Below are 24,599 nucleotides of genomic sequence, written 5' to 3'. Positions count from 1 at the left end.
TAACAAAACACAGCATTACATAACAAAATAAAGCATAGGATAGCAAAACATAGCATAACAAAACACAGCATAGGATAGCAAAACAAAGCGAAACAAAACATAGCATAGCAAAACATAGCATAACAAAACATAGCATAACACAGCATAGCATAACACAGCATAGCATAACATAACACAGCATAGCATAACACAGCATAGCATAGCATAACAACGCATAGCAAAGCATAGCATAACACAACAAAACATAGCATAGCATTATAAAACATAGCATAACAAAATACAGCATAACATAACAAAGCATAACAAAACATAGCATAACAAAACATAGCATAGCATAAAACACAACAAAACATAGCAAAGCATAACAAAGCATAGCATAGAATAACAAAACATAGCATAACAAAACACAACAAAACATAGCATAACAAAACATAGCATGACATAACAAGACATAACAAAACATAGCATAGCATAGCATAGCATACCAAAACACAACAAAATATAGCATAACAAAACACAGAAAAACATAGCATAGCATTACATAGCATAGCATAACAAAACAAAACATAGCATAGCAAATCACAACAAAACATAGCATAGCAAATCACAACAAAACATAGCATAGCTAATCACAACAAAACATAGCATAACAAAACATAGCATAGCAAAACAAAGCTTAGCATAATACAACACAACAAAACATAACAAAACATAGCATAGCATTACATTGCATATGAAGGTATAGCATAACAAAACATAGCATAGCATAACAAAACATAGCATAGCATAACAAGTCAAAGCATAGGATAGCAAAACATATCATAACAAAGCAAAACATAGCATAACAAAACATAGCATACAGCATCACTCAGCACCACCACAGCATCACTCAGGGGTACCACAACATCACTATGCGCTACTACAGCATCACTGAACGCCACAGCATCACCGTTCGCCACTCCAACATCACTCAGCGCCACCACAGAATTCAATCTGTGCAACCATTCAACAACAACTGGTTCAAATATGTTCTCTCAATGTTTCAAGCTTCATTACAAATGTCACAAAAAGATGTTAATATTTCACTTCTGTTCTTGGATTTTCATCACAATAAAATACACTGAACATAATCTTCACAAAAGTTATTTACAAAAGTTTAAGCTATTGCCATTATAAATTACAATAACTTTTATTTAAGTATTCATTATTAAAAAATAAAAGCCCTTGTTATTTGTAATATCAATACATGTATGTCACATAAATACAACACATATTGCATTACAAATGCTATAGGTGTCACATTTGCAAAAGTTATAACTATAGGCATTGTAAATGACAAAGCTATTAATTTCGCTATTTTCAAATACAACACATAAATAAAAAAATTGTCATTTACAATACCAATAGCTCAAACTTTCCTAATGCGAGACCTATTGCATTGCAAATGCTTGTTTTGGTTTACATCCCTCCCTTATACGGCAATCATATCAATATCTCATGTGCGATACAAGAAACATTGTCAAAAGGTAAACAGAGCCTACAATCTCAAATTCCTTCATTCTTACAGAATGTTTTGAAATTTCCAATTTTACCTATTTATTTATAGATACACTTTATTAATCTGTTGATACTATTTGATGTTCTAAGCAATCGCGGCCCCCCTGAGTATGCCTAGCAGACCTCCAGGGGTCCAAGGACCACAGGGTAAAAACCACTGATGTAGATTATAGATCCCTTTTGCAGGTGCAGACAGCACCGGTAAGAGCGATTGGAAGAAGGGGGGTGGGGAGTGGTAGGGGCTGGATGAGTCCACAGTTGGAGTAGGGTAAAATTAAATAAAAATTAAATAAAACCACCTTGCGCTCGACACATGACCGACTCGGCGAGGCAGCGAGCGCAAGGTACATGATTTTTTACATTTTTTTATTTGATTTTACCTATCTCGTCGTCTGTAGACCCCCACCCCACCGCTCTTACCTGTGCCACGTGTGCCTGCCCTTTTGTCAGTGAAGGTTGACTGTTTATTAGATACAACTTGATGCTTTAATTTTTTTGCTTTGTGCCTTTCATATGCAGCTATACTGTGTAACAACGATGAATTGTTGTTACATTAAATAGTTTTTTTTTTAAAGATTGAAAGTGATCATTTTGAAAAAAAGGTTTAATACCGGCTGCAAAAAAAATAAGAAAAAACAATGTTACCTAAGACATCATGGAGTCCAAAAAGAGGGTAAGAGAAGAGGGAAAGAACAGACAAGAAATCCGATATAGAAGACCAAGATGGACCATGGACGGAGACATGCAATAGTAGGCACTTAACTGGGAAGAGGGAGAGAATGAGTTAGACAAAAGGAGCCTCAGAGAAGGGCAAGGCTCAGACAAAAGCAAAGTCTCTAGCTGTGGGACTCCGGTCACAGCTCTTCATATACTCGGAGGCTGAAACAGATGTAAAATCCAATAAAGCAGTTGCAACAAAGGTCAAAAATAAACACATTTTAATCGTCTTCTGGATCACGGAGGACCGGAAATTAATCATAAAAATCAATTAGAAATTGCCAATTATGTTTTTATTAACACCCTTCAGGAATAACAGCTCTGGGAAGGAACACAAATAAAGTTAGTGAAATCGTAGCAGGTTGAATACAGCTAATAGCAACATAATACCTGAGGATTTCCGAAATCACATTGGAAAGACAGACTGTAAGCCATTCTAGGCAGAGTTCTACTTCTTTAGCTTTTTTTGGGCAGCTTTCTTCTTTACCATTTGCAAACGTTTCATGGCGTGGAGTTGGGACTCCTGTGACGTGGGAACCTTCAAGCCAGAGGACAGGCTGACAGGATCTACGGTTACTTTGCTAGTGGTGCTGGAGCTTCCAGCCAAGCTGCTACTTCCGTTGCCACAGTTTGCCTGGCTGCTGCTGCTGCTGTTGCTGGGGCCTGCCGTGCTGGGGCTGGGCAGGCCCATTTTGCTTACACTGTCGCTACTTGCTGAGCGACTAAGACTTGTTTTCCCCAGAGTTAGTGGTGGCATGGGCTTCAACGAGACAGGGTTTACACTGCTGGTACTGGAACTGATTTTGGGGCTAGCGGTTGCTTTTGAGGGAGCCAATGCTGACAGTCCGACGGGTTTCTGGACAGCAGAGGGTGTGGCAGGCTTCCCATTGTTATTCGAGGCTGTTGCACCTAGTTTGCTTGTTGAAGGGCCCGTAGAGGTAGTTTTAGCTCCAAATGCAGCCCATCCCGTTAGACCACTGGCAGTAGAGGAGGAGGAAAGACTAGCACTAGACGAGGATCCAGAAACTGCCACTGAAGGCTTTAAGGAAATTGAGAAAAAACAAAATCAATATTTATTTCATGTGATTCGAAAAACAGAATAAATAGCTGGCTTTATCAGATTATTTCAGTTTGTATACTTGAAAAATAGTTAATATTACTAAAGTTTCTGATTTTGCTGTGAACTGCTTCAGAGCCTGCAGAGCACTACAAACATGAGAGATCAAGTAAAGGTCAAAAGCGTGCACATTCGTTTAGCCCCTAAATCTTTCCCTTACAGTCTGTGCCTACAGCATGCAGCAACACCAGTCACTGTTTTTTCTTAAACTGTATTGGATGAGATAACGCTCTGCGGTTGAACAAGACTGCTAGCCAGCATAGGGAGCAGTGTCTTCCATGTCCTTTTTTAAAACTGAAATACATTATTTAGATTCCATTTTATTAAGTATTTTTTTTAACAGAAACCATTAAATCAATACAGCTTGCATTGGTCAATTACCTAAAGCTAATCCTTCATTTACAACAGGGACAGTCTGCTTTACACACACCAATCAAAACCATGTATTTTAGAGTCAATTCAATTGTTGACATATAAAAGAAGATAGATTTGAAGCAAAGAGTTCAAAGAACCAGGACATAAACTTTTCGTTGGGAAAAAATTTAACAAAGATTTATTCAAAACTATTTCTTTCAGTGGCAGCATTAGTCCCTGTCCTGAAGAACAGTCCACAAAAATATATCCCATCATATTCACCCACTTCCATCCCCACCCCTTATGACCCTTAGATGTTAAATGATGACCTAGAAATCTTACTGGATCAGTCAACTCTATTCCATAATGGGAGTCCCTTATGATCTTGCTCGCCCTTACTTTCAAATCTACCTTCTTTTAGCTTTTTTTTTAATGATCTTTTTTGAGGTTTCATTGGGTACAAGATGTAATTATAATAAGCGATTGGTTTACATTTCAACGCCATAATACAATCCTCATTATAGTCAGATCAACAAATCCCACTCCCCGTGTCAGATCTCACAAAACGTAAGAAGGGCTACCCTTTTTGGGACGGGATAACTTGACCCACACCAGGGTCCGGTACTCTTCCCCTTGCTGTGATGTCAATTGGACACCTGGGATCATCCCTCTACTGGCTCCTCCACGGGGCGGGATCTGGGGCGTTCTTTTAAATCAGACAGCAGCTTCTTTTAGCTGTTGATGTGATTCTGAATGTTCAAAAATGTGGCCAATAAACATTTCTTTAGTGGGCCTATCCACAGGACATTCAGAGCACTGGAAACATTCCCAGTCGCAAGAATGGATGTCACAAACATTAACACTTACTTTTAAAATGTAAATTTTATTTTTGTGCTCTACCCTCCTTATAAAAACTCTTTCAAAAGAAAAATTTTGAATCTTAATCTCACAGCTGCATTTTCAGATACTATGAAGGCAATGTAAAATGTTTGTTTTTAGGGTGAAGGTAGCTTCAGTTGCTCAAAGTGCGTCCACCATAACATGGGCTATGGGGAAGAAGCGCTGGATTACTGCAATGGCTTGTTTGCAAATGCCCAAGTTAAGACAATCAAGAAACTGCAAACAATCCAAAATGCAGCAGCCAGACTTCTCCTCAACATTCCTAAATTAAAACCTATATCTGAATCCTTGAGAAGTCTCCACTGGCTACCTGTTAGGAACCGAATTAAGTTTAAGAGGTTATGTATCGTCTACAAGGCACTACACCATCAAGCGCCTCAATTCCTTTGCGACCATCTCGTCCCGTACATTCCCACTCGAATGCTACGATCTGCAGGACAGAATGACCTGGTAGTGCCTCGGACCAGATTGGTCAACTGGGGAGACAGACGTTTTTTAGCTGCCGCCCCAAGATTATGGAACACGCTTCCTCAAACTATAAGATCAAGCCCAAATCTGTTGTCCTTTAGGAAGAAATTGAAAACCTGGCTATTTAACCTCTGAAAAACTGCACAGATCATATAGGAGGGTAAAACAGTACAGCGCCGAGACGCCTACGGGCAATTGTTCGCGCTTAATAAATGCCAAAAATAAATAAATAAATAAATAAACAACTATTGCTACAGGTAAAGAAAATGTTACTTATCCAGTAAGCATCTGTTTGTGGCATGTAGTGCTGTAGATTCTCTAGTGGGAAAGAAGATCAAAGGAGTTGGCTAACCTCCAATGGTTGGCTGACTGTGCTGCCACTCTCTTCCCTGCAAAAAACACAGTTGATGGACAGAATGTAGAACAATGTCATACATTCACCCCAGTACAAGGATCTGGGCCTCAATCCATCGTTTTTTTGCACTCCACACCACCCTGGGTTAGACACTGGCTATATGCAAATCAGCTCTGACCCTGTGCCTCATGGGAACAGTCCAGTCCGAACTACCAAGCCATGTCTTTCCCAGACCGGAATCAAGCATCCAAGGACCGGTTTCTGGCTTTCAGCCTTCTTCAGCCTGGATAGCTTGACTCCAGTGGTGTGGAGAGCCTGGGACTCACGTCTGAGTATACCCAGCACACTCGGGGTGAAAATTGCAAAAAACACAGTTGATGGACAGAATGTAGAACAATGTCATACATTCACCACTGGAGTCAAGCTATCCAGGCTGATGAAGGCTGATAGCCAGAAACCGGTCCTTGGATGCTTGATTCCGGTCTGGGAAAGACATGGCTTGGTAGTTCGGACTGGACTGTTCCCATGAGGCACAGGGTCAGAGCTGATTTGCATATAGCCAGTGTCTAACCCAGGGTGGTGTGGAGTGCAAAAAAACGATGGATTTAGGCCCAGATCCTTGTACTGGGGTGAATGTATGACATTGTTCTACATTCTGTCCATCAACTGTGTTTTTTGCAATTTTCACCCCGAGTGTGCTGGGTATACTCAGACGTGAGTCCCAGACTCTCCACACCACTGGAGTCAAGCTATCCAGGCTGAAGAAGGCTGATAGCCAGAAACCGGTCCTTGGATGCTTGATTCCGGTCTGGGAAAGACATGGCTTGGTAGTTCGGACTGGACTGTTCCCATGAGGCACAGGGTCAGAGCTGATTTGCATATAGCCAGTGTCTAACCCAGGGTGGTGTGGAGTGCAAAAAAACGATGGATTTAGGCCCAGATCCTTGTACTGGGGTGAATGTATGACATTGTTCTACATTCTGTCCATCAACTGTGTTTTTTGCAACTCTCTTCCCTGCAGCGTCTATTTCATAGGCTCTTTGCTTGGTGGGGGTGCTTCACCAGATGTTTGTGAGTTTACCCTCTTTCTTGCTGTGGCAGCCACTGGAGAGTTTGGTGGTAGTAAACCTTTTATGTATTTTGGGTCTTTAGGGGACAGCTTATATTTTTTATCCACTCATGGTGTATTGACCCTTGCATTTACTGGGTCGTTAAAACTATCTGTTGTATGTCTTAGCATACCTTAAAGCATGATAATTAATCAACTGGTAGGGAAGAGGAAATTATTGTGTCCAATTTATTTCCCCATAGTAAGTATCAAATTAATCGAAAAAAAAAAAAAAAAACCTTTGTTCCCAAATACCGCCATTGGCCCTTTAAATAAGAGCTCAATACGTAGACCTGACGTCCGGGGGCAGAGTCAGCACAAGTCACTGAACTACATACCACGCGGGTAATGGCGGCTCCGTTCCAACATTTTCCAAGGATACCGGTAAGACGCAATAGCGGTTTTTCTAATATCCAACCCCTTGTCTGCAGCTCTGCGCTCCAAGAAGCGGCACCCCCTGATGGAGTTTGCGACCTTTCTAAAACCAGGTATGATTTGACGCGATAGTATGTCTACCCGCGAATGCAATTGTTTAAGCTACTTTACACTTCGTAACCCCCATTTGTTGTGGGACAGTCTTATTGACACAGAGGCTAGAGCAACCAAAACACCATCATTACAATTGCGCTAGATATCGAAAGCCACTATTTATCTAGCCTTATGCAACTGTAACGTAATAAGAGGATACCAAAACTTCCGTGATAGGAACCACATACCAGTTGAGAACATTTTTTGCCTCCCAGGTTTTCTTTTCTTTTATATAACGAGTGTGTTGGACCTAACAGGCTTTCTTTTATATAACAAGTGTGTTAGACCTTTAAAGCTACCCTATGCAAAAACATCGTTATATAGTACAGCAGCTACTAGCCATAGCCGATAACATGTTCTTCGAGATATAGGGTAAGACACAGCCAACAATACTGCCACAATTGATTCCAATGTAATGATGCAATCCGCACGACTTTTTCTAATTTTCTAATTCTCAATCCAATGCCGAACTAACTCCCTTCCGTTCTTAAATTAACACTTCAGCGATAACAAAAAGCTGATATTTTGAAAGGAGGAAGTCAATGTCCTTCCCCTTTGTTATCTCCCCCACCACCCTGAATCACCATAACAGTCGATCATAATCTTTTTGTACTGTTGTATGTCTCTCTCTCTCTATTACAGATTGTGGAGAGCGAATTCCCATAACTGAGTGCCAGAAAGTGTACACTCAAAATATACTACACAAATTGTGTGAGTAAGAAAGAATTTTTATGTGTGTGAGTCCTGACGAAAGCTCCATAGACCCCGTAGGGCCAAAAGGAGCTGAAACATGTCGACAAGCCTATCAGAATACTAAAGAGATCCAGTAACTCGATCTTTTTGTAGTATCAATTGATTTTATGACATTTGAATCTCACCTTACATTAAAGCATAAGGGTGATTTTCTCTTTTTTAACATTTTGTTTTTTCAAGAATTCGTGTATTGTTTTGTTCACATCCTGTGTGGGGGTAACCCTCAATCTCTGGACACTGCATTCTATACCAGAGGGGCCTCTGGTGAGGCTGGCACTGAGCACGTATTGGAACATCCAATGATAACTGCCATAACATCAATGTGGGGCGAATGAAACATATATACCGCTTTTTCCAAATAACATTGAGTTTTTGAGGGTGTTTCATTCATTTACTTTTCTAACCACTGGTCTAGAACTACCTTAAAGCATGGGCAGATATTGTGCGGATCGATGAGTTGATAAAAATGTCTCAAATAGAAAATCATCCTCTAATGGCCCTGTGTGAAGCTGAACCTTATGATAACTAGCTGATCTATCGAAGATGTCATGGTACGTGGTAGTATCAACTGGAGGGGAAGGTTTAACCAGATAGAGATCTGGGTCTGTGTCTGCAAGCGGGCCTGTATAATGGGTGTCCCACTGATAATCTTGAGGCAGAATACAGCATTGATCCCCTCATTTCCATGGTCTTTAAAGAAATTAATAGAACCCTGTGGGGGGTAGTGTGAATCAGCAGCAGGTGAACGTGGTGGAGAGTGTGCCCTTGGTGCCTCTGGTGGTGGGCTGGCATGATATGGTATTTATATTGTGCACAGCTACTCCAAGGAGTTGCCCGGTGCGGAACTAGTAGAAAGTAGATGGTGAAGAGTTAGGCGTGCACAAAGGACCAAGTTTTCAGTGGGTTTTTTTTGTGTTAATTGCCCTGGCTCGCTGGTGGACCATACCTCCAACGGGAGTCAATTCCCTGCCGACACGCCCATAAAAGCTAGCAATCTACCTCCTACTCTCTGTCGCGAAACCCTCAGGATACTTGCTAAATATTTGTTGGTGGATCTTAGCAGTCTTATAGGGTTATATAAGTTGAATTGAGTTCTTAGGTAGGTACTGTATGATACAAAGCATTGTGGACCAATACCAGAGCATTGAATTTAACTCTCTGATGGGCAACCAGCAGAGACTGCATAAGTGTGAACTGATATGAGTCTGCCTCTGAATATTTAGCAAAAGTCGATCGGCCGCTTTCTGGATCACCTGAAGTTTAACCATTAGGTGCTGCAGAAGGCCCAAATACAAGACATTGCCATAGTTAATTCGAGATGTAATCAGCACCTGAATTATGGTTTTCTTTGCAGAGAATGATAAAAGGAGCAGAAATGTCTTAAAATATCTCATAATCCCAAAACAGATCCCTGCCAACCTTTTTACTTGGCGCTTGAAACACAGTCTATAATCAAATGTAATCCCCAGATTTTTTTACCAAGTCTTTTTGGGGGCCTGGGAGGGGCTTCATCTGGCCAAAAGGTTTGCCAGAAATGTGGAGGAAACCTCCCAAAGGAAAGACTTTGTTTTTTCCTCATTGCATTTGAATTGCACATTGCTAACCAGTGAAAAACTGTGGTTAGGCAGGTTTTGATGCGTGAGCCCTTTAGCTCAATTCCCTTACTTCAGGAGAAGAGCAATTGTGGGTCATCTGCATAGGAGATCACATTTTCTCCTAATTCTTCTACTAATTAGGTCAAAGGAGTTAGACATATATTGAAAAGTGTGGGGCTCAAAGCCGATCCCTGGGGAACACCTGTATCTACTCAACTGAGGTTAGCTGAGCATGGGTGATCCAGACTTGCTGTCTTCTAAGAATAATTTTAGCCAGTTCCATGCTTGCCCTGTCACTCCGATGTCCTGAAGGCAATCTAGCAGGAGCGCAAGAGGGACCGTGTCGAAAGCTGCTGACAGGTCCAACATGATCAGTACAGCTACTGCCCCCCATCCCCAGGTGTTCAGATTGCCTCCAATATGTTCTGATACCTTAACTAGAGCTTTTTCTTTACTGTACCAGTCTCTAAATCCAGATCCACTAGGGTAAAGTAACTTGCTCACTTCCAAGAAGTTAGACAATTGTCTGTTCACCTGCTTCTCTAGGATTTTAGATAAGGCTGGTAGCAAGGAGATAAGCCTATAATTAGCCAGGATAGCAGGAGCTGCTGATGGTTTTTTATAAGTGGAAGGATCATTGCCTGTTTTTATACACTAGGGACAGTAGCTGTCCTTAATGATGTATTTAGATTCCAGTTGGCTATTGAATTGATGGCGTACGCCCCATAGCCAATAGTTTAGGGAGACATGGATCTGTAGAGGAACCTGGTTTGACAGCCTATAGAGTCCTCAGAGAGCAGTCCAAAGAGATAGTTTTAAAGGAGCTCAGCTTTATCCTAATCTTAGTATTCTACCTACTTTGTGGTATTGACCCAAAGTCTACATCCGGTATCCTGCCTAGTGATAGGCTAGCTTGAATGCTTAGGATCTTGGTAGTAAAAAGGCGAGCAAGCTTTTCACACATTCAACTGAAACAGCTTGCAAATAGGCGCAGGCCGATGGGGTTGTAAATCTCTTAACTATGGAGAAGATCTCTTTTGAACTGTTTCCTACCTTTCCAATACGCTCCTTAAAATGAGCTTGTTTAGCTTTAGTTACAGCAGCACAGTATTCCTTTTGTGCACGTTTAAACATATTTGTCCACTGAGTTGTATTCCCTGCTCCATTTACATTTAAGTGCCTTGTCCACCCTTTTCCTGTGCTTTGGTGGACAGGGTCCCACAAAGGCTTCTTCAAAGGTTAACTGTCTCTTTGTTGGCTTTTCCTTGCTTTGTGGAGGTGCAGCCATGATGTTACCGGTGTATGGGTGAATCAACAGTTCTTTTTGCCTGGCATCATGATGTTCTTGTAACCGGTTCCACAGTTTCAGACCTAGCCTTTTGTTTGGTCGAAGCGGGTTTCGGTAGATAGGCTTTCTGGTTTGATGTACTTAATTTCGGTGCCGGGGTTTTAAATTCTGAATCTCAATTCGAGGCCAATGACTGGTGGGCATGGGCCAGGGCTCAACGTTTCTGGTATAGCTGGTCAGTGCAGACCATGGCCCGAAGGCAGTGGTGGTCTTGTGAGAGCTTCAGTCAGTCTAAAATAGACTTCTGACCCTTTGGAATGTTTTGTTGAGACTGTGGTCGAGATGGATGGGGCACAGTACTCACGGTTTGGCCCCGTGGAATGTCCTTGATTTAGAGTTTGGACCCTGAACTGTTGCTATGAGAAGAAGTCCTCATCAACTGCCGAGGCCTGAGCTTATGATGTTCTTCTTCAGATACAAAAATGTCTGGAGTGTTGTCAAGGTGTGTCTGGACATTTCAAGGCATCTTGTGTGTCGATTGCGCAGCATCCTTTTTGAACTGAAGCACTTACACACTTTGCAGAAGTATTCTTGATGACCCGGAGACAGGCACAAGTTATGCACCAAATGTTGATCGGTGTGTAGGAAATTAGCGCGGAAGCGTGGGCAAAAATTAAAAGATGTCCGCTCCATTACCCGATGGGCATGACGTGAACGGAACTTGGAGAAGAAGCATCTGCTCCGAAGAGTGAAGGCTCTCCGGGCCTTGGTCGACTGGAACACATCAATGAGTTACTGACGCACAGGGGTACTGCTGACGAAAACTTTCCGAAAATTTTCCGGAACTTTCCGGATCCAGTCTGACGCTTGGGGATATTCTAAGGTAAGGAATCTAACACTAACTACTGTTTCTTACAGATATATCGTTACCGAAGGTAAGTAAGTTGTGCATCCGAAAGAAACAGGTTAGTGTTAGATTCCTTACCTTAGAATAGATACCCCAGCAATACCAACCCGGTGGTGGGTCTGCGAACCAAGATCACACCAGAAAGTCCTGGTGAACGGAACGGCCGAAAAAGCCATCTCTCCGGACTTGGCTGTCCAGGCAGTAGTGTCTAGCAAACATAGCTGTCTGGCAGATGTCCTGCAAGGGGATCCCCCCCCCGACCCAGGACAGTAGAAGCCGCTGTGTCCCGAGTGAAATGGGAGTGCAGCCCAACAGGAGGATCCTTTTTCGCCAAAGGACAAACCTTGATACACAAGACGACATACCGAGAGATGGTCTGCTTGTGCACCGCCCGTCCCTTCTTTGCGCCCACGTAACCAACAAAGAGCTGGTCGTCCACCCGGAACTGGCGTGTGCGGTCCAGATAGAATGAGAGCGCACGTTTTGGGTCCAGACGGTGGAGCCTCTCTTCCTTCGAGGGATGCGGAGGCGGATAGAAGGTGGGCAAGGTGATGGACTGCCCGATATGAAAGGCTGTGACCACCTTGGGCTGGAAAGAATGACGAGTCCTTAGAACAACCTTGTCTGTATGGACAGAGAGGAAAGGAGGTTTAGAAGATTGAGCCTGGAGCTCACTCACTCTCCTGGCAGAGGTCATGGCAACCAGGAATGCAGTCTTAAGAGTCAGAAGACGAAGAGGACAGTTATGAAGTGTCTCAAAGGGAGCGCACATCAGATACGTTAGAACAAGATTCAAGTCCCACTGAGGCATCACTAAGGGAACAGGAGGGAACATGTGCGTGATGCCTTTCAAGAATCTATTTACAACAGGGGACTTGAAAAGAGAAGGCTGATCAGGAAGCCTTAAGAAGGCTGAAATGGCCGAGAGGTAGTCATTGAGAGTGCCCATAGCAGAGCCCTGCTGGGCAAGAGAAAGAAGGAAGAGGAGAACCTCTGAAAGGGGGGCAGAGAGTGGATCCACAGCCTTTGCTGTGCACCATGCCACAAATTTGTTCCACCTGCAGGCCTATACTGTTTTTGTGGAGGGACGCCTGGCTGCAAGAATCACCTTGCAAACTTCAGGAAGCAAGTCAAATTGCCTCAACTGCCGCCGCTCAATCTCCACGCATGTAGGTGGAGACTGGACAGGTTCGGGGGAGGACCGTCCTCTGCTGCTGCGACAGAAGGTCCTCCTGAAGAGACAGACGAATTGGAGGATCGACTGACATGCGGAGTAGCTCGGGATACCAGCATCTTCGTGTCTAGTCCGGAGCCACAAGGATGACTTGGGTCCGGTCTCGCCTCATCTTCTTCAGCACTCTGGGCAGAAGTGGTATAGGCGGAAAGGCGTACAACAGACCGCAGCTCCACTCGCGATGAAGTGTCGCCGAGCGAGTGCCGCCTTGGAAATTCCAATGTGCAGAACTGATGACATTGCGCGTTCTCTTCGGTGGCGAATAGATCTAACCAAGGCTCTCCCCACTGCTGAAAGAGTCCGAGTTCAGACGCCATTCGTGATCCATCATGCACCGGCGGCTAAGTTTGTCCTCCCTGGCGTTCAGGGAACCTGCCAGGTGTTGAACCACCAGGGTAACACCCTGGTGTTCCAGCCATGTTCAGAGGCGCAGCGCCTCCTGACAGAGGGTCCACAACCACACCCCGCCCTGTTTGTTGCAGTACCACATGGCAGTGTTGTCCGTGAACACCTGTACTACACTTCCCCAGACAGAGGGAAGGAATGCCTTTAGTGCAAGTCGGATCGCCCGCAGCTCCAGAAGGTTGATATGGAGCCGGGACTCCGTCGGAGACCAGAGGCCTCTGATCTCCCTCTCTCCCATGTGCCCCCCCCATCCCAGGAGGGTAGCATCTGTCACCACTACGTGCTCCGGTTGGGGAAGGGAGAGAGATCGTCCGCTGACCCAATCGCGGTTCGTGAGCCACCACTGCAACTGGCTCGCAGTGCCCTCCGAGATCAGGACGTGGTCGGACAGGTTGCCCTGATGCTCTGCCCACTGAAACTTCAGGTACCACTGCAGAGCCCGCATCCACCGCCTGACGTGATGCACCAGAAGGATGCAGGAGGCCATCAGTCCCAGGAGCCGCAGCGTCAACCTGACCGAGACTCGGGATAAAGGCTGACAGATTGGAACCAGAGCCTGAATATCCCGAACACGCTGTTCGGGGGGATAAACCCGAAACTGCGCTGAGTCCAGAACCGCTCTGATGAAAAGGAGCCTCTGAGAGGGGCACAGGTGTGACTTCGGCACGTTGATGGAGAACCCCAGCGAGTGCAGGAGGTCGGCCGTAGTCTGGAGTTGGGAGACAACTGTTTGGGGCAAGCCCGCCTTCAACAACCAATCGTCGAGATAGGGGGAAGACTGAAACCCCTAATCTGCGCAGATGAGCTGCGACCACCGCCATCATTTTTGTGAACACCCGTGGAGCGCTGATAAGGCCGAAGGGGAGCACGGTAAACTGAAAGTGCTCGTGGCCTACTGTGAACCGCAGGTCACGCCGGTGGGCCGGCAGGATAGGGATGTGGAAATACACGTCCTGCAAGTCCAACGCTACCATCCAGTCTTCTGGGTCCAGGGCAGCTAGGACCTGAGCCAAAGTCAGCATCTTGAACTTCTCCTTCCGGAGGAAGCTGTTGATGCTCCGTAGGTCCAAGATAGGGCGTAGGCCTCCTTTGCCCTTCTTGGGTACCAGAAAGTAGTGGAAATAGCAACCACGTCCTACTTCTGGTCCAGGAACGTGCTTGATGGCCCCTTTGGCCAAGAGGGCCTAATTTCCTCCTGCAGTAGTTGTAAGTGATCCCAGACATGCAGTGGCACTGCGGTGGGATGGCTGGAGGAGTCGCCTCGAAGGGGAGGGAGTAGCCCCTTCGGAAGATTTGCAGCACCCACCTGTCCGACGTGATGGTACGCCAGTGGGGGAGGTGATGGCGGACCCTGCCCCCCACTGGCGACGAATGGGCCTGAAATGCCGGACTAGGAAGGCTTAGAGGCAGATGCTGCAGGGGTGGATGTAGACTGACCTTGCCGGTGTCCCCCGGTACCGCCATGGCGGTAACCACGTCCGCGTTGAGCCTGGTTCTGCGGCCTGTGGCTGGCTGGACGTGTGGGGGCGCCCCTTCCTTGGCCACAAAAGGAGCGAAAAGCAGAAGTTTGCTGGCGTTGGCCTAGGCCCAAGGACTTGGCCGTAGCCCTGGAGTCCTTGAAACGCTCCAGTGCACTGTCCGCCTTGTCGCCAAAGAGGAGACGCCCATCAAAGGGCATGTCCATGAGGGTGGCCTGGACATCCGGCGAAAAGTTGGCGGACCTCAGCCAGGCGTGACGGCGAACCACCACTGTCGTTGCAATCACCCTACCCAGCGAGTCCGTGGTGACGAGTCCACACCGTATGGAGTAGCGTGCTGCATTCCGCCCTTCTGCCAGGGCTTGGGTGAACTTTGCCCAGGCCTCCTCCGGGAACTGTGGCAGCACCTCCGCAACCGTATCCCACAGAGAGTGGGTGTAACGGCCCAAAAGGCAGGCGGTGTTGACATACCGCAGCCCCAAACTTAAGGAGGAGAACAGCGTTGTCCCAAACTGATTGTACCTTTTGGATTCCCGATCCGGAGGAGCGGTCAGGAATGCGGTTTGGGAGGTAGAGGCCTGGATCCCCAGGCTCTCGGGGGTGGGGTGAACTGACAGGAAGCTAGGGTCGCCTGGAGCCGGGCGGTGACGTCAGGCCACGTTCCGATCCACAGGAAGGCCTGTGGAGGGCTTGGACCAGGTGCCCAGCAGAACGTCAGTGAGGGCCTCGTTAAACGGCAGTAGAGGCTCCGAGGAGCTTGCCTGCGGTTTGAGCACCTCAGTGAGGAGGTTAGTCCTCACGGCCGCGACAGGGAACTCAAGAGCCAAGTCCTTGGCCGCCCTAGTCAACACCACGCTGTAAGCAGCCCCCTCCTCCGTAGCCACGGAGGGAGGAGAGACTAATCCAGTGTCGGGCGAAATGTCCAGACCACTAGCCTCCCCTAGCTCGTCTGCTCAGTCCTGGCTCAACTGGAACTGTAGTGCCAGAGGGTCCTCAGACCCCTCCCAGTCGTCCTCGTCATCAATCTCCTGATAGTCAGGAAAAAATGATGTAGCCGGGTCGTAGGTGAATTGCTCACCCATCGGCGCCGGACCAGGACCGGGGCTGAGACTGGGGACGACGTCGTCCGGAGACGGCGTCGGTAGCGACAGCCTTAGGGTCGGCACCAGCGGAGGAGTCGCAAGGTCGACTGGCGATGACCCGGATCCAGGCCTGGATCATATGGGGCCCTGTGGCATCGGGATCGGAGTCGACGACGGCGCCAAAGCACCCGACGGCGCCAAAGTACCCGACGGCGCCGGGGCCAAAGCACCGGACAGTGCCAGAGCCGCCAGCCCGCTAGGGCTCCCAGACGGACCTGAGGGGCCCAAAGGCACCTCGACGGGGTCCGACGGAAGGGAAGTGAGTCCTTGTGGCCATGAGGAAGTGGTGTTGACTCGTCGAGCCGACTGCTGTAGCTCCAGCAGCTTACAGGGCCGCTCCCGTCTAGCCTATGAGGTCAAGGCCCGGCAGTCGGGGCACGACTTGTCATCATGGTTGGCCCCGAGACAGTAAAGGCACCGACGGTGGGGGTCGGTCACCGACATCAAGCGGTGACAGTCCTCGCAAGGTTTGAAATCAGGCATCCCTATCGGCACCCCGAGTCAAGGGCAGACTCGAAAAGTGATCAAAAAATGTTGTCAAAAAATGACTAAGAGTACTGCTCTTCCCGGATCTGCGCTTGCTGGTGTGGAAAAAAGAAGAACTGACGTCAGCGCGCGAGGGCGGCGTCTAAGTACTCCGACGATGTCATCCCGGCGATCGCCTAACGACGTGCTAGTGTACTGCTGACAAAAACTTTCCCGATCCAGTCTGACGCCTGGGGATATCCTAAGGTAAGGAACCTAACACTAACCCCTTAAGTGCTGCCTCGGTGCATTGGCCGACGGCAGCACTACCTCCCCAGTGCTGCGCATGACCATTGGACGTCCATTCAGCACTAGTTCCAATGGACAGCGCAGCACTGGGGAGGAATGTTTAATAGCATCTATGAGGTTAACCTGTTTCTTTCAGATACTATGAATAACCGCGATCCATAACAATACCGACAGTACAGGCCTAAATGCTAGTTTTTCTACAATGTTGAGATGCAACACAGGAGTCCACGATCTAACCTGATGGTGGTAAAAAACAATTTAACAATGGAGTTGAGGACCATTCGCATTGCACTGTAAGCAAGAGGAGGAGTCGCTACACCTCGTGGCTCGAAAGACTTCTATGAAGAAAAATTTTCATACTTCCGAGCTTAACAGTAGATGGCAGACTTATGTTAAACACGTGTTTCTACAGCCAAACATGCCATCAAACACAGCTTTTCCTTCTTCAGTTAGGGCTCCTAGCCAGCTAAATAACTTACAACAGATTTTACTGCAGTATCTCTGGAGGTGGCTAGGAATTGATGTTTAGACGCAGACCAGTATCCAATTCTAACCCTTACTATTTATGAAATATATAGAATGACTTCCATGTAAGATGTCAAATATCTGCCAGAATGGGTCTTCCTGGGACTGCACTGTTGTTCTGTATGCAAGAATTTATGGCGGCCAACCGGGATATCACCAAGATGTGGGAGCAGCAGCGAGTTCCAACGGAATCCATGTGTGAAGCAGGCATGAATATGTGTACGGAAGCAGAGAGGGTAGAGTATATGGGAGGGGGTTGTCAGAGGAAATTTGATACGGTCTGGGGTAAATGGAGAACTTATTATGGGTCTGGTGTAGTGGACACCATGTATCGAGCAGTCAAGCCTCAACGCCAGACACCTACCCTCCTCCAAACTGGGGACTCAGATTACAGGAAAAACACAAGTTGAGGAGGGTCAAGGGGACTATGTTTATAGACCTACCAAACTCTAAACCCCTAAATCAAACTATAACAAACACAAAAGAGTCGGAAGGTCTGCTAAGCGGCGTAGCTAAGTCTATGCGGTCCTGATAAAATGACCCTTATGGACTGCACTGAACCAGGCCACGTGGTCACATGACACAGAAATGTGTTAGATATCCTATCAGCCCACCCATCTGGCGGAGCCTCGTCATCTAGGACATCTAACCAGGGTGGTGAGTCTAAGCCCAGGTGATTTGGCCAGACAACACACACTACTGGTTCATCTTGTAATAGTGTCCGTGCCACAGAGTGGTGCTGAAAAAGTGCAGTGCAAAACAGGGACTAAAGAATAAGTGATCTAAAATGGCGGTCGAGGCAAAGAAAAATGATTTTATTAAAGATATTCACCAGGACGCCAGATTAAAAAGAAGTGTACACAGTGTGAAAGAATCACTGTGATCCTTTACTGTGTAGTAAATACGGCCGTACACAGTAGTGTGTGTTGTCTGGCCAAATCACCTGGGCTTAGACTCACCACCCTGGTTAGATGTCCTAGATGACGAGGCTCCGCCAGATGGGTGGGCTGATAGGATATCTAACACATTTCTGTGTCATGTGACCACGTGGCCTGGTTCAGTGCAGTCCATAAGGGTCATTTTATCAGGACCGCATAGACTTAGCTACGCCGCTTAGCAGACCTTCCGACTCTTTTGTGTTTGTTATAGACTCAGATTACAGTACACACATGCAACAGGTTGTAGACAGATTGATGGGAAGGACAGTGAGAGAAATACTCTTGATGGTGTGTGCAGGTCTCGCAGAGATTACACCGGACAGTTAGTCTTAGCGTGACAGACTATTCCAAAAACGGTACCTATGTATCAAAATACTGTTCTTTGTGTTGAGTTAAATAAGAAAATAAAAAAGTTCTAAAAAATATCTTTCAGAAGAATGGTATGTAGTACAATTGCTTTCTTGGTTCTCGGTGAAATCACTCTAATATTCAGGTTTGGTTTTTCTATCTTTCTGGAAAATACTTTATGCACTCACTAACTCAGACAGATATAGACTGTTAATTGAGAACTCTCCTATGGACAGGGCTTATTCAAAAACAAAACAGCAACCCAAGCTGTTTCAAGCCTTCTTCTGTTCCCTTTATTTCTATAATAGGATGATCCTTCACTTGATACATGCAGCTAAGCCATGTTCAAATTAGAAGAGCCAGCTACAATTTGGCTCAATGGTCATCCTTTTTCAGACTTTACAGACGCACCATAAGAAAAATATTCTTTTAAGAATGGCTTAATGGGAGAAAGGATACCCTGTAAGCAGCCATAGCCGACAAACAAGTCTTGAATAGGGATGTAAAAAACACATATTACTTGATCGGAAAGGATACAAATGGATGTACCACTTCCTCTCAAAGGGTTTACTGGTCATAACTATGAGAGATGTACCTCCTGCAAAACACACAGCGTTCCTCTACCAAATCAAGCAACATTTTGTGGTGGATAGTAACAATTCTCCTATCAGGATTATGTAGTATGTACGCAGGAACTATGGTACGATAATAAAGAGGCTACACAGTAGGAAAGTGCCTTCAATGCACACTCCACCGGTACCTGACACACACAACAGTCAAAACTTAACTTAAACTAGGCACATTCTAAGAACATTACCTCACTACATGGCTACATAGTAACCCCTGGCAGAGAATGTTATGAGCAAACAAGCACATTCTACTCCCAGTACAACAGATTACTATGTAATGGCCAGAAAAATGTGAACAAAGACCTCAGGGCCCCCAGCTGGTAAACTGAATGAGAGATTATTTGTAGTGGAAAACTTCAATTTACTATTGGATGAAATAAAAAACATGTAAAATGTGTACCGACTTAGGAGGAACAAATATGGAAGATGCTACAGACAAAGCATTCCCAAGGGAGGATGAGCTGGTCCTAGAAAAAAAATGCATTCTAATTCCAGATGCAACCCTCATTAATGATATCTTAACCGGTGCTCAATGAAAACCTGTCATGCCCCATTTGGGGGCGGTCACAGGGCAGACTGGGGCTACTGGGCCCCAAATTTGGAGGTTGAGGTCATTAGCCACTGATGTCCTGGGGTCCCATCCTACTATGGCTTTGTGAACTGGGCCTAGTACAACCTTTCACAAAGTTGATTCTTGGGATCGAAAGCGGTCACAGGATTCCCAGAGACGTAGTGTGAGGGGCAAAGCTCAGAATCCAACAGTCGACCAACTTTGCCCTGCGATACAGGTGTTACTGAGGAAGACACAGTGAATTTCCTCACTCCAGCACGACAAATACATTTGCTTTTAAATCTCCTCTTAAAAAGGCTTGTATCTTGTTCTAGAGGTCCATACTTTTTCAGTAATGTTAGTGCTGCCATCTCAGTAGTGGCTAGAGTGTGCTATGTCTACTTAGCTAATTGCTTGAAACATAGAATTAACGAAAAGATAGTTGTAGTTGTCATCATTTGTGTGCATAATCTCCACAATCTCCCACACCTTTATCTGTCTGGACTCCAAAATTATATTTAACTTGGAAGCCGCACTTTACGCATACTTCCTGAAAAGATCTAATACCATCCACCGCCGATACTCTTGATGGAGAATGCAGTGCACAAGTTGCAGTGTCCGAAGAGGTATCTGTGTCTACTTCTCATTCAAACTGGGAAAAATACTTGTGGGAAGAGAACCTACAGCTGTAGATTGTGCTTAGCAACATCAGGGATCTCCAGGATGCCAAACCTCAGAGGAGCTTCAGGCACCATTTTTTTCTGAAGTTGAACGAACAATGGCAGAAGCGAATCAAAAAGAATACCTCTACCATCTAGTTCTATTCTTTCTGACACAGCCTGAAGTGTAGTGGAATAATCATAACGGATATCCTATATCCAGATGGACAATAATCTCCAAAGAATACTGTGTAGCTTGTATTGGTTTACCAATACTATCATGTATAGGCCTCTTTTTCCCAGTCAACTTGTCTTTGAGATTTAGCAACCATGGGAAACAAATAATGGCTTATTTAGAAACCATTCTTTCAACTATCAATCAGGGAAATAAATTAACGAATAGTTAATATCATAGGATGAAGCTAAGCACACATTAATGAAAGGTTATTTTTTTTAAAGCTTTTTGTTGTGAACTTTGTAGAGGTTCCACCCCATTTTCAGTCCTATTTTTGAATTGTCCAACTATTCCTCGTTATATTACCTGTTGAGCAAGTGTTTGGAATTGTAAGATTTCCATAGATTGCCATAAACGTTTGAATATTCTCAGTGGTGTAAAACTAATGCACCAAGAACGCTTCAGGCTCACTCATGTGACAAGCAGAAACTGTTGCAACAAGGATACCCCTTCTTCAGAGTCAGGAGACATAGTGGGCAGCTGTGTATTGGGTCGGAGGGAGGTCATGTGAGGGTCAAATTGAGATCCCACTGAAGCATCATAAAGGGTTTGTGGGAAAAGTGTCTCAAATGTTTTATAAACCTTCGCACAACAGGTGATTTAAAGAAGGACTGCTGGTCCATCCAAAGCAAAAAGACCGAAAGGGACGACAACTGCAAGTCCTAGCTGGGCTCGAGATTAAACAGACACCAAGACATCCAACAGATTGGCATGTAATGGGTCCATATTATAGGTGCTACACCAGCCCACAAACTTGACCCAGCACCCGGCATAGATAGATTTTTGAAGTGGGATACCTGGCAGCAAGAATTTCATTCACAACTCTGGGAGGAAGCCTGAAATGTAGCCAACAGCTACCACTCAAAGTCCATGCATTGAAGTGAAGTTAGCATAGTTTCTGCTGCAGGACCCTGCCCTGCTGCTGCAACATAAGATCCACCGGAAGCAGTAGACTGATTGGGGGAACAGACACTCCTGCTCAGACTTTCCAGGTATTACACTCTTTGGGTTTATCAACAACAAGGGGGAACCAAGAGTGGACGATATTTAACGGGGTCCAGTGTACATGTCCAGAACTTTGTACCCCTCTTGTGTTATTACATTCTTTGGGCCCAATCCAAAGCCACTAGATGACTTGGGCCCAGCCGTTTCAGATCTTCTTCAGAAATCAGGGCAGGCGAGGCATCGGGAGAAAGGTTTACACGAATTCCATGCTCCTCTCTAGCCAGCATGAATCTCCAAGAGAAAGACTTTTTGGAAACTCAAAGCGCAGAAGTTTCGACACTGTGTGTTTTTGACACCAGCGAAAAGGTCTAGCCAGGTTACTGTTCAGTGTTGTAAGATGCCTTGTGCCACCTTGTAAATAAGGGCCATTCATTGATCCGCCAGGTGATGCTGCCTCAGTGCGTCTGCTCTGGCATTCAAAGATCACACCAAGTGGTTCAAGACCAGGGATATGTCCTCAGGCTCTAGCCAGCTCCAGAGACCAAGAGCCTCCTTGCACAGGACGCAATGTCGCCCTCTTTATTGCAATTCCACATGGCTATAGTGTTGCCTACGAGAATCTGAATCAGGCCCACCCCCCCTTTGATGGACGGTAGATCCACATCTCCAGAGATGATCTCCTCAATCCAGCAGTGACGCTTCAGTCACCATGATCATCTCTTGGTGGTGAAGGCAGAGGGGTTTGCCGCTGATCCAACTACAGTCGAGCAACCACCACTGCATATCATTTGCTGTATCCTCCGAAACCTGGATGGAATGTGTAGTATTCCATTCTGTGCTTCACTCTCCCTTTATCCTTGTACTTCCCTTCCTATGTTCCATTCAGAATTGTTTTGGTTCTTACTGCCTGGGGATTCTTAGGGATCCTTGGGAGTGTAATGTTCTATTAAGATCAGTTACAGCTCTGCATCTGTTCGTGGTGGTTGTGTAAGCTGTCTCCTTGGATTAAACTGAATTAACCATCAAGAAGCCTCTTTCTGTTTACTACATATTCTGGCGACGACCGGGATACCAAGCCTGAAGCTCAACAGGACCCGTGTTATTCTTCATTTATTTTTTTTTCTTAAAAAAAAAAAAAAAAAAGAAAATCCAGTTTGGAGACAGCGTTCACCGTTTACAGTGTGGATCCTCTTAAGGTACTTTTCTAAAAATTCTATGTGTTAAATTATAACACCAGCGGCAGTATTTCTTACTGGACGTGCCTTGATTGCACCTGCGGCTGTTTCTCTGTGTTTTGTGCATCTAAATCTGAGAATTCGAGCGATCCGCGCTCACATTCTGGAGAACTTCATCTCACATTTACTTTGGTCTGTCTCCGTGTGAAATTCCCCTTTCTGCTAGTGCTTTCGTGGAATTATTGGTATTTTCTACGATCTTTTTGCTGAAGTGCATCTTTCAAAAGCACACGAGACTCACCTGTATCTTCGCGTGCGCTCCACTCGCTGCCGGAATCCTTTCACCATTCTCCTGGATCAGACGCGTCATCCTCACACGCTGCCTCCGTGTGTACCTGCGTCATTAGACAGCGTCCTTCTACGTACAGCGCTGCGTTCCAGCGGCCATCTTGAATCGTCATGGCAACAGACTCCGATCCGAGTCCCGTTTTTTTTTTTTATTTAATTCTTTGTAACGCTACAACTATTTATGTAATTTAACCCCACCACATCGATATCCACCACAGTTATTTGTGTATCTTTGATCATTGTGTTTTATAATCTATTTCCTGGTTGCGGTTTCACTTACGAGGGAATCGTTTTGAACATCTTTATTCACAGAGAAGGTACCCCAAACTTTGATGCTATTGTTATATACTGTGTTTTTGACAATTTATCCAGCCAAATAACTGTGACTTTTATTTCTATTTTCCTTTCTTTTGCCTGTTTTTAATACTATTTTGAAAAAATGTCAAATAACATAATTTCACCTACACATTTCCTACCTTCGGCTGGTGATCCCAAAGTAGAATGGGATCTTTGGTATCCAACCTTTTTAGCTTACGTTGATGTGGTAGAAGAAGACGGCTGTTCTCCTAAAAGGAAACTCGCCTTACTAAAAAATTGTCTAGGTGGCGCCGGTCTTAAAGAACTAGAAAGTCTTCCACCTATTGACAATTCTGGTGCTGGTGATGTAAATGTTTTTGAGGTTGTTGTCAAGCAATTAAGCATCAGATTTGGAAGGAAAATCAATACTGTGATGGAACGTTTTAAATTCTATTCTAGAATTCAAAAAGAAGATGAATCCATAGAAACATATGTAGCTGCTCTACGCACCCTAGCTAGTTCTTGTTCCTTTGAAACTATTGATTTTGACCAAGTTTTAAGGGACCAAATCATGATGCGTACTAAAAGTAAAAAGATACAGGAACGTTTGTGGATGGGCACTGAGTCCTCTCTTAACGCTGTCCTAAACATTGCAAAAGGTATTGAGCAATCGGAATTGTTTGTTAACGAAATAAGAGGCCATGATATCAAAACTAAAGTAACTATCCCGGAGGTTTCATTAATCAGGAATCCCCCAAATTACAGAAAACCCACTTCCAATATCACTAGAAGGGACAACTTTAGCAGAGACAATAGACCTTTCCAAAGAAGGTCTCCTATAATTTGTTATAGATGTGGCGCCAATGACCATGTGGGAAATTACAAAGGGTGTCCTGCTTGGAACAAAATTTGTGTCAAATGCAAAAAGTCAGGTCATTTCACAAAAATGTGCAAATCCACGCAGAAAGTTAATTTTTTATCACATGATGAGTATGATGACTGAACAACCTTCTGAAATTAACACGATGTTGTGTGTTGGTGATACCGAGTGCAAAGGTTTTCCTAGTGACATCTTTCTTATTAATGGTGTAGAAATCTCCATGCTCATCGACTCATGTGCTTGGTACACCATAATAGGCAAAGATGTTTTCGACAAGTTTTGGTCCCCAAAAGAACTGTTACCACCTGACATACATCCTGGAGGGTATACTGGGAAGAAGATAGGCCTTGAAGGTTTTATGTGGGCAGAGATCAGGTTTAAAGATAGAAC

General features: G+C 45.1%; 1 protein-coding gene across 1 annotated transcript in view; it reads right to left on the bottom strand.

Moving 5' to 3' along the window:
• Window positions 1-2,545: 2,545 nt before the first annotated feature.
• INTS12 (integrator complex subunit 12) overlaps window positions 2,546-24,599 on the bottom strand; it is a 123,800-nt gene continuing 101,746 nt past the window's right edge. Inside the window, exon 7 of the mRNA XM_086962036.1 lies at window positions 2,546-3,313. Coding sequence (XP_086818162.1) covers window positions 2,723-3,313 — 591 coding nt within the window. The 3' untranslated portion in view covers window positions 2,546-2,722. The remainder of the gene's footprint in view (window positions 3,314-24,599) is intronic.

Source organism: Lissotriton vulgaris, chromosome 3_1 (genome assembly GCF_964263255.1).
Source record: "Lissotriton vulgaris chromosome 3_1, aLisVul1.2, whole genome shotgun sequence".
NCBI lineage: Eukaryota > Metazoa > Chordata > Amphibia > Caudata > Salamandridae > Lissotriton > Lissotriton vulgaris.
This window is presented reverse-complemented; position numbering and strand designations above follow the sequence as displayed.